This window comes from Macaca thibetana, chromosome 7 (genome assembly GCF_024542745.1).
Source record: "Macaca thibetana thibetana isolate TM-01 chromosome 7, ASM2454274v1, whole genome shotgun sequence".
Classification (NCBI taxonomy): domain Eukaryota; kingdom Metazoa; phylum Chordata; class Mammalia; order Primates; family Cercopithecidae; genus Macaca; species Macaca thibetana.
The window spans coordinates 14,886,256-14,898,718 of record NC_065584.1 but is presented as its reverse complement, the minus strand read 5'-3'; the positions used below and the strand labels follow the sequence as shown (position 1 = coordinate 14,898,718).

The 12,463-nt window shown below is 47.6% G+C and overlaps 1 protein-coding gene across 3 annotated transcripts in view; it reads right to left on the bottom strand.

The window, feature by feature from the left end:
* LGMN (legumain) overlaps positions 1-12,463 on the bottom strand; it is a 1,022,235-nt gene that overhangs the window by 3,094 nt on the left and 1,006,678 nt on the right. For all 3 annotated transcript variants that reach the window (XM_050799123.1, XM_050799122.1, XM_050799124.1), the window contains 9 exons: positions 12,052-12,149; positions 10,684-10,765; positions 9,143-9,228; positions 7,359-7,434; positions 6,812-6,874; positions 5,798-5,864; positions 4,832-4,950; positions 4,654-4,743; positions 2,659-2,859 (listed from right to left, as the gene is read on the bottom strand). In XM_050799123.1, coding sequence (XP_050655080.1) covers positions 2,659-2,859; positions 4,654-4,743; positions 4,832-4,950; positions 5,798-5,864; positions 6,812-6,874; positions 7,359-7,434; positions 9,143-9,228; positions 10,684-10,765; positions 12,052-12,149 — 882 coding nt within the window. The remainder of the gene's footprint in view (positions 1-2,658; positions 2,860-4,653; positions 4,744-4,831; positions 4,951-5,797; positions 5,865-6,811; positions 6,875-7,358; positions 7,435-9,142; positions 9,229-10,683; positions 10,766-12,051; positions 12,150-12,463) is intronic.

Sequence of the window (12,463 nt, the reverse complement as noted above, 5' to 3'; positions counted from 1 at the left end):
CTTCCAGCATGATGCAAACATTTGTATCAAAAAACAACCACTGCGGCCGGGCGTGGTGGCTCACGCCTGTAATCCCAGCACTTTGGGAGGCTGAGGCAGTAGGATCACTTGAGGCCAGCAGTTCCAGATCAGCCTGGGCAACACAGTGAGACCCTGCCTCTATTAAAATAAAAATTTTAAAAAACTAAAAAAAAAAAAACCTTTGCTCTACAAGCAAGTTCTGTCCTACCCGCTCTCCAGCCAGGGTTGGTCTGCTTCATATCTGCATTCCACAAAGACCCTCCACCCACTGTGTGTCAGACCAGCAGTTCCCCGGCGTGGTCCGGAACCAGACTCCCCAAGAGCTCTCAGGCTCCGGAAGGTCTTCCCTTCCTCAACTCTGTATCTTTACAAGGCTGGATTTTCTTCTTACACTTCAGCCAAAAGAACAGCACCCAACAGCGAAAGCAGAAGCCAGTTCAAGGATCCAGCTGTCTTCTAGTAATGCCGGACACAAAAGAGATTCCACACAAATGTAAAGCAATGCCACTCTTCTCACCAAAGTGGTTTTTGTTTTGGAAAATGGTTATTTTTCATAGAAAAATATTAATGCAAAATGTTATTTGTTACAAATATTGTTATTTGTAAATGAGTTAAATATTTTTAAATCTTAGTTTTAATTTTTTCACAATAATCTTTTACTTTACATAAAAGTATAATTATGCAATAGTTAAATGGTCTTAGAAATAGTTTTCTAATTGGCAGCAGATACCAAAGAAGTCCTATATGATTTACACAGTTGTTTAAGCAAACGTAAGAAAACTCTTGAGCCGGGTGTGGTGGCTGATGCCTGTAATCCCAGCACTTTGGGAGGCTGACGCAGGTGGATCACCTGAGGCCAGGAGTTTGAGACCAGCCTGGCCAACATGGTGAAACCCGGTCTCTATTAAACATACAAAAGTTAGCTGGGCATGGTGGCAGATGCCTGTAATCCCAGCTACTTGGGAGGCTGAGGCAGGAGAATCGCTTGAACCCAGGAAGCAGAGGTTGCAGTGAGCTGAGATCACACCACTGCACTCCAGCCTGGGCAGCATGAGCAGAACTCCATCTCAAAAAAAAACCAACAAAAAAAAACAAAACCTCTGGTTCAGTTTCTGTGAACCATCAAAAATGTCCTTTCATCTCATCCTAATTTAATGCAATAAATATCAATAGACATAACCCACCATGAACAAAAGCCCTTTGGGATGAATAATTTAAAGAGTATAAAGGGGTCTGGCCGGGTGAGTGGCCCACTTCCGTAATCCCAATATTTTCGGGGCCCAGGTGGGAGGATCACTTGAGCTCAGGAGTTTAAGACCAGCCTGGGCAACACAGGGAGACCCCCAGCTCTATAAAAAAATTAAAAAATAAAGAGGCCTAAGAATAAAAAGTCTGAGAACTACTGTACTACACTGCATTTGACAGCAACTAAAAATATGTCCTGGTTAATACAGCTGTCACACACAGGGTACCAATTTTGGGGATAATTAGATATATGCATTTAAAACAAACCACACTGATTACAAAAAGGAATCCTGCCTAGATAGGTGGATCACCTGAGGTCAGGAGTTCGAGACCAGTCTGACCAACATGGTGAAACCTCATCTCTACTAAAAATACAAAAATTAGCTGGGCGTGGTGGCACGTGCCTGTAATCCCAGCTACTCGGGAGACTGAGGCAGGAGAATCACTTAAACCCGGGAGGCGGAGGTTGCAGTGAGCCGAGATCACACCACTGCACTCCAGCCTGGCGACAGAGCAAGACTCTGTCTCAAAAAAAAAAAAAAAAAAAACCACAAAAAAAAACTTGCCTAGAAAACTCAGGCCATATTTCAGCACATCCATCACTGTGCTATCCTGACAATGGGGACAAGAGTTAACAAAGCTGGCTTTGTGGGAAGGGACAGACAGCCCTCTGCCCAGCATTCCAGTGAGCGCACAGCTGTAATTTACACAGCAATTCTGCCAGCTCCAAACACACTGATGAGCTACTGATACAGACTCAGTGATTGGAAAGGACGGCATAGCACTTTAGAAAGAATTTTAGGCATGACTATGTTTTTCTGAGAATAGCAGAAATTTTTAGAAAGAATTTTAGGCATGACTATGTTTTTCTGAGAATAGCAGAAATTTTTGTGGATTGGAATTTTTTTTTTTGTTTTGTTTAAGAGAAAGGGTTTTACTGGTTGCCCAAGCTGACCAGACTCAAGGAATCCTCCTGCTTCAGCCCCCTCAGTAGCTGGGACTAGAAGCACATGCCTAGTACCTGGCTCTGGATTTTTAAAATGAATATGATTAGCTAATAACTTAATAAGCAACAAAATAAAAATATCCTCTAAGCAACAAGGTATAAAAGAGGGAAACACCCATGTACATGGCTTCTTGGCACGATACAGGGGAGACGGCCCCCATTCCACTGCTCCCTACTGCCGAAGAGGTCAAGGTTACTCATGAAGATGGGAGGCAACCACGGCTCCGCCCACCCGCTTCCGTTACATGGAGGACGGAGGCTGGCTTCTGTCCCCACACACTCCTGCATGGCAGGGAGAATGGTCAGGAGGCAGGGCCGTGCTCATGCATGCTGCCTACCTGGGCTGGGGACAGCACCTGGGCACTGCTCCTTTCACCCCTACTCACATCCAGATGCCGCTGGATCTCCTCCGTGAGCTGCCTGGACTCCTCCAGATCATTGGTGTTCATCAGTTTCCTCTTCATGATCGTGAGGGGCACGTCAGGGCTGGGGGTGAGGTCCAGGTGTGTGACTGGAGGCAGGGAGAGAGGAGAACTGGCTTTGTGCTTCATACCCTGAAACTGCATCACTTTCATGGTGGAGATCGTCTGGGGAGAGAGACAGCAAGAGAGAGCGAGAGAGAAAGCAAGAGAGAGCGAGAGAGAGACAGGGAGAGAGAGAGCTGGTTTGAGTGGGAGGAGCAGATGTGCCCAACGTACCCCAAGTCCAGCCTCTCCATCAGAGGCTCACATTTACTCCTCATGCTTTCAGGGCCACAGGGCCACAACTGCAGCCTGAAAAGACGTAGTCACCCCAGCAGTATGCAGGCATTGCATGGGAGCCCCTAAAATCTACCAGCGAGTGACTCAAAATGCCTGATATCCTCTGCAGCAGAACTGCTATCCTTTCACCAGACAGCTCTGGTCCAAGCTCTGCCTATGGATCAGCAGCACCTTTCATATATAAAAAGAATAGCAGTTCTGCTGCAGAGGATTCCAGGCAAAGAATGTCACCTGCAAAGGATGCCGCCTATCCAGGCGGGTGACCTGTATGTGCTCACCCACCCGCACTTACCTGCAAGTCCCTAAGGGCCAGTAGTGGGAAGGTACAAAGCGTCTGCCCAGGTTAGAGCTGAAGTCTGGGTCCACTGGGAAGGGCAGAGCTAAGGTCACAGAGAGGCCAGGCTGATGCTTGGCATCAAGAGCTAGCAAATGGGCAGAGCGGCCAGGCTCGATTTGGCTGCAGCGGTCACTACAGACTGGCTCCCAATCAGAAGGGAAAATGCTGCAAGCGTTCTGTTCCTAACGCAAGCAACAATAATCTAAAGACAGTTCTAAAATCAATAATACCACACACACAAATCTATACAAAAACAGAGTTTGGAGAAGATTCACCACAACCCCTCAACCAAGATCAGAAATGGCCAATGCTGAGGATACTGTGACGAGAATGGAAAGCCCAGGGCAGAGCCCCCACGTGGCCAGGGCTATGCCACCACTGACCCTGCCTTCTCTGGGTCACCTTTCCCTGGCCTTCCCTCTGCTCCAACTCTCTCCTACACTGGCTCAAAAGCCTGACCAGGTCATGGTGCCCTGGGTGCAGGTCTCATGCCCCCCAGCCCATGCTCTGCTGAAGGGCTAACAATGGCTGGATTTACTGACTCCAGGTTCTTCTAGAAGGCCAATGCTTGCACCCAAGGAACAGATCTCAGCTGGCAAGCTCTCCACTGGGGGTGGGCTGCTTGGGGAATGGTGTTTGGGCATATGAACAACTGGGAGGTCCTGCACATTTGTTACGGTGTTTGCACATACCAAACGTTAGCCCCAGCAGCTTCACTTAGGGTCCAAGCTTTTAGCAGCCACCTGCCACAACACCATTTAACCACAGAGGTCCCTTCTGGACATATCTGGAGGAGGATAAAATGTCTCCAATTTATAGCCAAAGGGTAAAGGTAACAACCTGCAGCTTGCAAAGTGGCAGGACTCCAGAAAATCCAAGGTGCAGAGTGGCTGGGGGACCACCTACAGACCGTAGAGCAGCAGCTTTCGAGTCAGTGATCTCTTGCTGCACACTAGGCCTGTGTTTAGCGTAAGTAAGGCACAGCCCTCTTTCATGCGCCTAGCTACCTTGTGCACTTGGGTTTTGACCAATGAGGAAACAAATTCAGAGAAGTGAAATCACTTGCCCAAAGCCTCACAACTCTGCAAGTTTGAACCTAACAAGGTCTGATTCCAAAGCCCACAGGTCCCCAGGATGGAATGGCTATGAGAGGCAGAGGCATCCCCTGCCTCAACCATTCCTCACCTAGATCCCGTGTCTCTTTAGCAAGAGATCAATATGCCAGGCAAGTCCACCTAGTTCACAAGGTAACGGAGGGCCGGCACGCGAGGCTCCCGACTCACTTTGTTTCCGTACTGCATGACGTGGCTGGTGTTGGTGTGTGATTTCACCAGGTGGTACTGCTTGTGCAGGGTCTCTTTAGTCAGATCTTCCTGCAAAACATGAGACCATTAAAGACCTTTGACAGTCAGAGTCTGACGGTTAAACCCCCGCTGAACCGCCAGCCCCCGAAGGGCTCACCACGTCCGAGTCTTCCATCCAGTTGACGCTGTACCAGTCCCCCAGGTATGTGGACCTCTTCTCATCATAGTAACAGGCGTAGGACGACTCTCTGGGGTTGGCGGCAGTAGTTGCATAAACTACGAGGATTAAAGATGATCTTTTAGTCGCATTTTATTCCTGCCTTGGATTATGCTTGAAGCTTGAGTCCTTCTTTCTCCCCTGGTGAAATCGAAGCATGCTACTTATGATCAGCACAGGAGGGCAGGGACATGTAACTGGACCCAGCCCTGTGCATTCCATTACAATAACTCATCTCAAATTAAATGCGGAAGAAAGAGGAGTCAGCTGATAGAGGTTTTTTGCAGCAATTGGCAAACTGGCATGCTTAGGACACCATGCTATTCTGGAAGAATGCTGACATTTCCACAGCATGGGAAACTTAAAGAGTATGGGCTTACTTTGGTTTCCAGAGAGATCTGACATTTATTGAAGAAACATCTAGATTAAATGAACCTATACAAAAGCTACCACTTACTATCTCTCTACCATGGGCTTAGAATTGTGCTGGACAAATGCTAGTGTTTAAAATACGAGTCTCCCAACAGACACATACTATCTTTATCCCCATTTTACAGATGGGGATAATTGAGGATCAAAGAGGGCCAGTCACCTGCTTGAGGTCAGAGAGCAACCAACACATTGCAAAGGATGGAGGCTGGTCCAAAGCCCATGTCGTTTTAGCTTCAGTAGTTTTACTAGAACCTGGAAGAGCACTGTGAGGCTCACATACAGATTCTTTATTCCCTGACTACCAATTCTTCCAGAGCAGAGGAAGCCCAGAGCTACCTGCAGGTATCTCCCCATGTTTATGGCCCAGGCTGCCCTCAGCAGCCCCTGCTTATGGAGAATGCTCGGTTCCATGTCAGCGATATTTGAGCAACCTGCTTGCCAGCCCAGGTCGAGGCCGGCACCCCAACCACCTACCATTGATGTTATCCGGCAGGTGGTTCATCATGGACCCAGACTCACAGGCTTCAATGTAGAACACCATCTGTGAGGCAGACGGGGCAGGTGAGCTCACCCCAGCCAGGTACAGGCCTCCAGCCATGCTACTGGAGCTCTGCCCACTCTCTCTACCCATTCCTAACAAGTCCTCCAGGCTTGCTTCTGGGAGACATTGCTGTAAAGAGGCTGCTGCCAGAAGCTATGGAAGCTGCTGCCACACAAATTTATTCATTGCTAATGGAGTAAAATCATCTATTAGCTGAAACAATGCAGAGAAAACGGAGCCCTGTGATGCTAAGGAAAACGGTTCCACCATCCAATGCAGGGAGGAGTTTCAAAGGCCAAACAGCCCAGCAGGCCATCTTTCTGCGTTACTGTCACGTATCACCCAACCTATGCAAGGGTTTTGTTTGTTTGTTTGTTTGTTTGTTTGGTAGAGACACAGTCTCACTATGTTGCCCAGGCTGGTCTTAAACTCCTGGCCTCAAGTGATCTTCCTGCCTCGGCCTCCTAAGGTGCTGGGACTATAGGAGTGAGCCACCGCATCCGGCCAAAAACTCTGGCCCTACACAGTTTCCATAAAGGGTGCTATAAGGGTGAGAAAGGCTCAAAGTGAGAATAAGATAATGGTATTTTCCTCCCCAGCTGCCCAAAATTGAGGACAGTCTTAGGAATAGGAGTCTGCAAAGTGTGGGCCGAAGACCAGCAGCAGCAGGATCACACAGAAACACAAGGCAAATTCTCAGGCCGCCTCCCCAGACCTACTGGGTCAAACTCTGGGGGCGAAGCCCACACTATTTTAACAAGCTCTCCAGTGATTCCAATCTAATAGCTAAAGCTGAAAGGCTCAGCCTGGGAAACCAGTGGTTGGAAGGATCCCCTTTCTAGAAAACACAGCACCCACAGTTGGAGGATGGTCACAGGACTGTGGGCTCTACACCCACGGCTTTCCCCACAGCCCTCCCCACAAGGCTGCCCCAAGGGCTGAATTACCTTTCGGTACATTTTGTGTTTGTACATGTAATGGATGGTCTCATTCAGGTCCTTTACATGAAGCTGAAAGGTGAGAATATTGATTCAGACCAACACATCAAGAGAAACTATTCGCGGGATAACTCACTACTAAAGTTCTGATGATGCTTCATAAACTCTTTTCTACCAACCCCTAGAAGTAATCATGGGGAAGATAATCTAAGAATGTCATCACGTGTTTTATGCCCACACTTAAAAAGGGGAAGAGGATGTATCTCTTCACCCATTATTTTGTCCAGAGCTTTTGGTCTATTCTGAGGTCTAGTGCGATACACCCACGTCCTGAGACAGCTACTGAAGCTGCGATATGAACAGAAATGCAGGGAAAACCATCTGGAAGAGATGCCCTTGGATAGATTTCAAGCTGCTAAACCTGTCCCCCACTCCCACCCACCACACGTACAAACCAACCCTGGCAGGACACTAGAAAATACACGCTATGGGTTTAATCTCGACACTTTGCTTTTCTGTTCTGCTAGTTTGTCTTTAAAATGTTAAGAAAACTCACATCTTCATTGGGAAAAACCAGTATTCCAGTAGATCCATGGTCAGTGAAGTAAACGAACACGTGATCCTGGGGGCCGCTGCCAAGAAAGAATCAGAAGTCAATCATTTCCTTTTTCTATTTTTACTTCTATTTCTCTGAAAAGCTGCCCTAATCAAAAAATTAAGAAGTTTGGGGAGTAGAGTTGCCCAACCAGGTTTGAAGATGAACACAAGGGCCCAGTGTCTGGCCTGTCCCTTCCACTCCCCTTAGTGTGATTCTGAACCACAGTATAGATCCTAGAGCCTCCACATTCTGAAGTATGGCTGGAAAGGAGGAGGGGCCTTTCCTGAGCAACCGATCACACAGACCTGGTGTGAGGTGGATAGTGGGGTCCTCTGGCAATTGGGTCTCATCCCAGGCAGCCACACTCTCCAACCAGATCTCCCCAACATGAGTTCAACACAGGCCGGCAGCCTGCCACTCCAGGCCTCCTGCAGCCCACACAGTTTGGATGACCACCTGCCTGCCTCACCAGGGCTTCCCCCAGATGGCGCTGCTTCGAAGTGGCAGAGATGTAATAACTTACATGAAGCCAATTTGGTTCACCCTCACAGATGTCCATTTTTTTTTTTTTTTTTTTGAGATAGAGTCTCGCCCGGTTGCCCAGGCTGGAGTGCAATGGCGTGATCTCAGCTCACTGTAACCTCTGCCTCCCAGATTAAAGCAATTCTCCTGCCTCAGCCTCCTAAATAGCTGGGATCATAGGCACGCGCCACCACGTCTAGCTAATTTTTTGTATCTTTAGTAGAGATGGGGTTTCACCATGTTGGCCAGGTTGGTCTCAAACTCCTGACCTCGTGATCCACCCACCTCAGCCTCCCAAAGTGTGTGTGTGGGTTTTTCTTTTCTTTTTTTTTTTTTTTTGAGACAGTCTTACTCTGTTGCTCAGGCTGGAGTGCAGTAGCACAATCTTGCCTCACTGCAACCTCCACCTCCTGGATTCAAGCAATTCTCCTGCCTCAGCCACCAGAGTAGCTGGGACTACAGGCACATGCCACCACGCCTGGCTAATGTTTGTATTTTCAGTAAAGACAGGGTTTCACCATGTTGACCAGGCTGCTCTTCAACTCCTGATCTCAAGTGATCCGCCCGCCTTGGCCTCCAGAAGTGCTGGGATTACAGGCTGAGCCACCGCACCAGGCCTCTGCACTAATTCACACGAGCTAACTTGTGCCCAGGTCTCCCTTGCAGCCTAAAAGAAACATGCTACTGGAATCTCTGGTATCACACAAAAACGCCACATGAACAATTACTAAACAGTAAGACATCTCTGGCCCACAGCCAGCAGGGTAAGCGCTGGGGTTCGTTTTCCCCAGTATGAAAGTCAGCTCTGCATTTACAAATGTGCCTCTCCCCGCTGGACTGATCTGTGATCAGAGCACAGGGCTGGTGGTCCTGCAATCTGGCCACAGGGATTCAAACCTGCCTCAGGGGCTCCACAGGCAGTGGGACATCCCTGTGCTACGATCCCCAGACAACAAGGAACGAAGAGTTTAAGTGACAGGAACATTGTATTAATCATGAAGGGCCCTGGATCACAAGGTGAATTCAGTGCAGAAATGGGCTGCCAAGAGAAGCCATGAAACAACAGCCCTAAGCACCTGTCCTAAATCAGAACAAAACTCTCCACTCTGTCATTTCTCACAGGTAAACAGGCTGGGAGCATAGAACAACACCTGTTTCAATTCTCTATACTGGGGTCCCAAGCCATGGAGAGAAGTGTAGTATCTGTAAACAGACATTACCTCTTCAGGACTTTCCCGGATCCGATGCCCTTCACTGCTTCTGCATCGCCTCTCAACACAGCAAGGAAATTTTGTGGGGTAACATCCTACAAAGAATTAGGAGCCACAATCAGATGCAGCTGTCACTCCAACCCAGAGAGTTGGCTGAGTCTGCAGCCGACCCACGCCACCAGCCTGCACATTCCAAGGCTCAAGGCTCAAGAGCAAACACTTTTGGCCAAGTGTGGTGGCTCACGCCTGTAATGCTAGCACTTTAGGAGGCCGAGGTGGGCGGATCACTTGAGGTCAGGAGTTCAAGGCTAGCCTGGCCAACACAGTGAAACTCCACCTCTACTGAAAGTAGAAAAATTAGCCAGGCATCATGGCACCCGCCTATAATCCCAGCTACTATGGAGTCTGAGGCAGGAAAATCACTTGAACCAGGGAAGCAGAGGTTGCAGTGAGCTAAGATTGTGCCACTGCACTCCAGCCTGGGCAACAGTGCAAGACTCCATCTCAAACAAACAAACAAACACTATACAGAAACAATTTCATTAAATAGGATCATCCTTTTTACCTGTATGATATATTAAATTTAATTGTATTTGACTTTAAAAGAAAAATAAAATAAAATGAAACTGAAAGAATTGTTAAACATCAGATAAAAGTTTCTTATCGAAAAGATAATTAATTCCTAAAAGATCCAACATTTAAAACAGACTATGAAAACCAGGAGAATGAAGGCATTACGGTGATTTTAAAAATGTGTCCATTGAGACAGTCTCACTCAACTAGGAGGAACAGAAAAGTTTCTGGAAGTAATATACCATTATATCTATAATACACTATGTAATGTAATAAATGAGGCCGGGCGCGGTGGCTCAAGCCTGTAATCCCAGCACTTTGGGAGGCCGAGGCGGGCGGATCACAAGGTCAGGAGATCGAGACCACAGTGAAACCCCGTCTCTACTAAAAATACAAAAAATTAGCCGGGCGCGGTGGCGGGCGCCTGTAGTCCCAGCTACTCAGGAGGCTGAGGCAGGAGAATGGCGGGAACCCGGGAGGCGGAGCTTGCAGTGAGCCGAGATCGCGCCACTGCACTCCAGCCTGGGCAACAGCGTGAGACTCCGTCTCAAAAAAAAAAAAAAATAATAATAATAATAATAATAAATGAGAAACTATCTCAGCAAAAATCCTGAGCTACTTTGCACCAAGCCTGGTATGGAGAAAACTGATTTTTATAAAAGAGCACAGGTAATGTATAATCAGATTAATGGTGATATCTCAAGAAAGGTTAACATGGAAGAAACTACATGGTCAGGCCTAAAGTATAAGATGGTAACTATCAGTAGATTGCAACTTATTCTAAACATTTTCTTTTCCTCTGCTTTCTTTCAAAACTCTCATAATTTACTCCTCAGGCACAAATCCTAATACAAATGTGAAACACTGACCAGAAGCCAGTCTAGGGAGGTTCTGATTCTAGAAACAGAAGAAAGAAGGAAAAATCATCACTAAAATGAAAACTAAACCTGCTGGCTCCACCCCCGGCAGCCACTCACCTCTCCAGTGTAGTCCTTCGGGACTCCCTGATAGACATCCGTGCCATTGGGCCTGTTGATCACAATTCCTGGAGTGGGATTACTGAAAATTAAAGGACACAATTGAAACAAAATGTGGCATGCCTCCGAAATCTCTCTTCAAACACATGCCTGTTATGTGAAAAAACAGGAAACATCTATGTTTGTCAAAGATGCAACTGATGGCCTGCACGGTGGCCAACGTGTAAGTGGTTTTAGCAGCTTGGGGATCTCAGCAGTCCCACAGCCCAAGAGCTCTTGGCAGAGGCAGTGAGGAGCTGAGCTTGAAAAGCCTCGGGCAGGGACCAAAAGCCTAGGTGCTGCCAGCTGCTTGCTGGAAACCAGAGAGCATCATGAGGGCAAGGCCTCATCAAAAGCTCTCTCAGAGCGAAACTACTTTCGGAAAGAGACAGGACAGAGAACAAGACTTTAATACAAGAGCTTAGGCATTAAAGCCTCAGAATGGGTGATGGATGATAGCGTCCTTCACCGCGGCTGCAGCAGGGTAACCACGGAGCTAGGAGGTTAGAACTCGCTGAGTTTATGCCCATACTTGCTGCCTCTGATCTCTGCAAGAAATCAGATAAGCGGGCACAAGGGAACTATTCGTGAAGTTAAACTCAGCAAGTAATAAAATAAGTAGAGAAAGAAGGTAGTAGGAAGATCTAACCTACAAACAAAAGCATTCTACGTGCAGGTCCCCTGTGCTGCAGCCTGCTCGGAGCTTAGGAGCAAGCACCGTAGAACCCAACAAGTCCTCCAAGGTGAGGAGGGACTCAGCTTTTAAACCCTTTCAAAGCACCCACCAGGTCTTTGCCACTTCCAGGGCACACCCAAGTTATGGTCAAAGCTCAACATGAGGGTCAGGCGTGGTGGCTCACGTCTGTAATCCCAGCATTTTCGGAGGCCAAGGAAGCTGGATCACTTGAGGTCAGAAGTTCAAGACCAGCCTGGCCAACATGGTGAAATCCTGTCTCTACTAAAAAATACAAAAATTGGCTGGGCATGGCGGTGCACACCTGCAGTCCCAGCTTCTTGGGAGGCTGAGGTGGGAGGATCACTTGAACCCAGCAGGTGGAGGGTGCAGTGAGCTGAGATCACACCATTGCACTCCAGCCTGGGTGACAGAGCAAGACTGTCTCAATAAAAAAACAAAAAAACAAAAACAAAAACAAAACAAAACAAAACAAAAAACCCAAAGTTCAACAAGAGGTATCCCTGTGGTCTTTTGTCTGGGAGTCTGTTATGTATTCTAACATTAGGCCACTAGGATTCCTCTGAGTCTATGTGACCTTTTTTTAAATACCCTGAAGTCCTTCGCCACCAAGTTCCAAGCACTCCCCCACTTACTCTTCAGAGTAAGCAATGTCGTCGTACATCATCACAACGATCTGCTCGTCAGGAATCCCATTCCGGTGAATGATCTGGTAGGCATGGCACGCATCTGCCTGGGAGAAATGATTTGGTTAAGTTTTAGATTTTGCCCGGGAGGCTAGTTTCGGAGTTCGAAGGAGTGATGTGTTCTGTCTCCCAGAAGATTTACCATGAATCATCCCCTATCGGTCAGGCATTTAAGTTACTATTTTCAAACACATATATTGATATTTTTTATCTCATCTTAAAAAGATCCCCCATCCATCCAAAGTATTATTCAGCAGGAAACTGGTGCACACGTGGGCTACGTGCACATGCACACCCCACCACCACCACCACCGCCACCATCACCAACACCAATACCACCACCAGCACCACTGGCACCGCC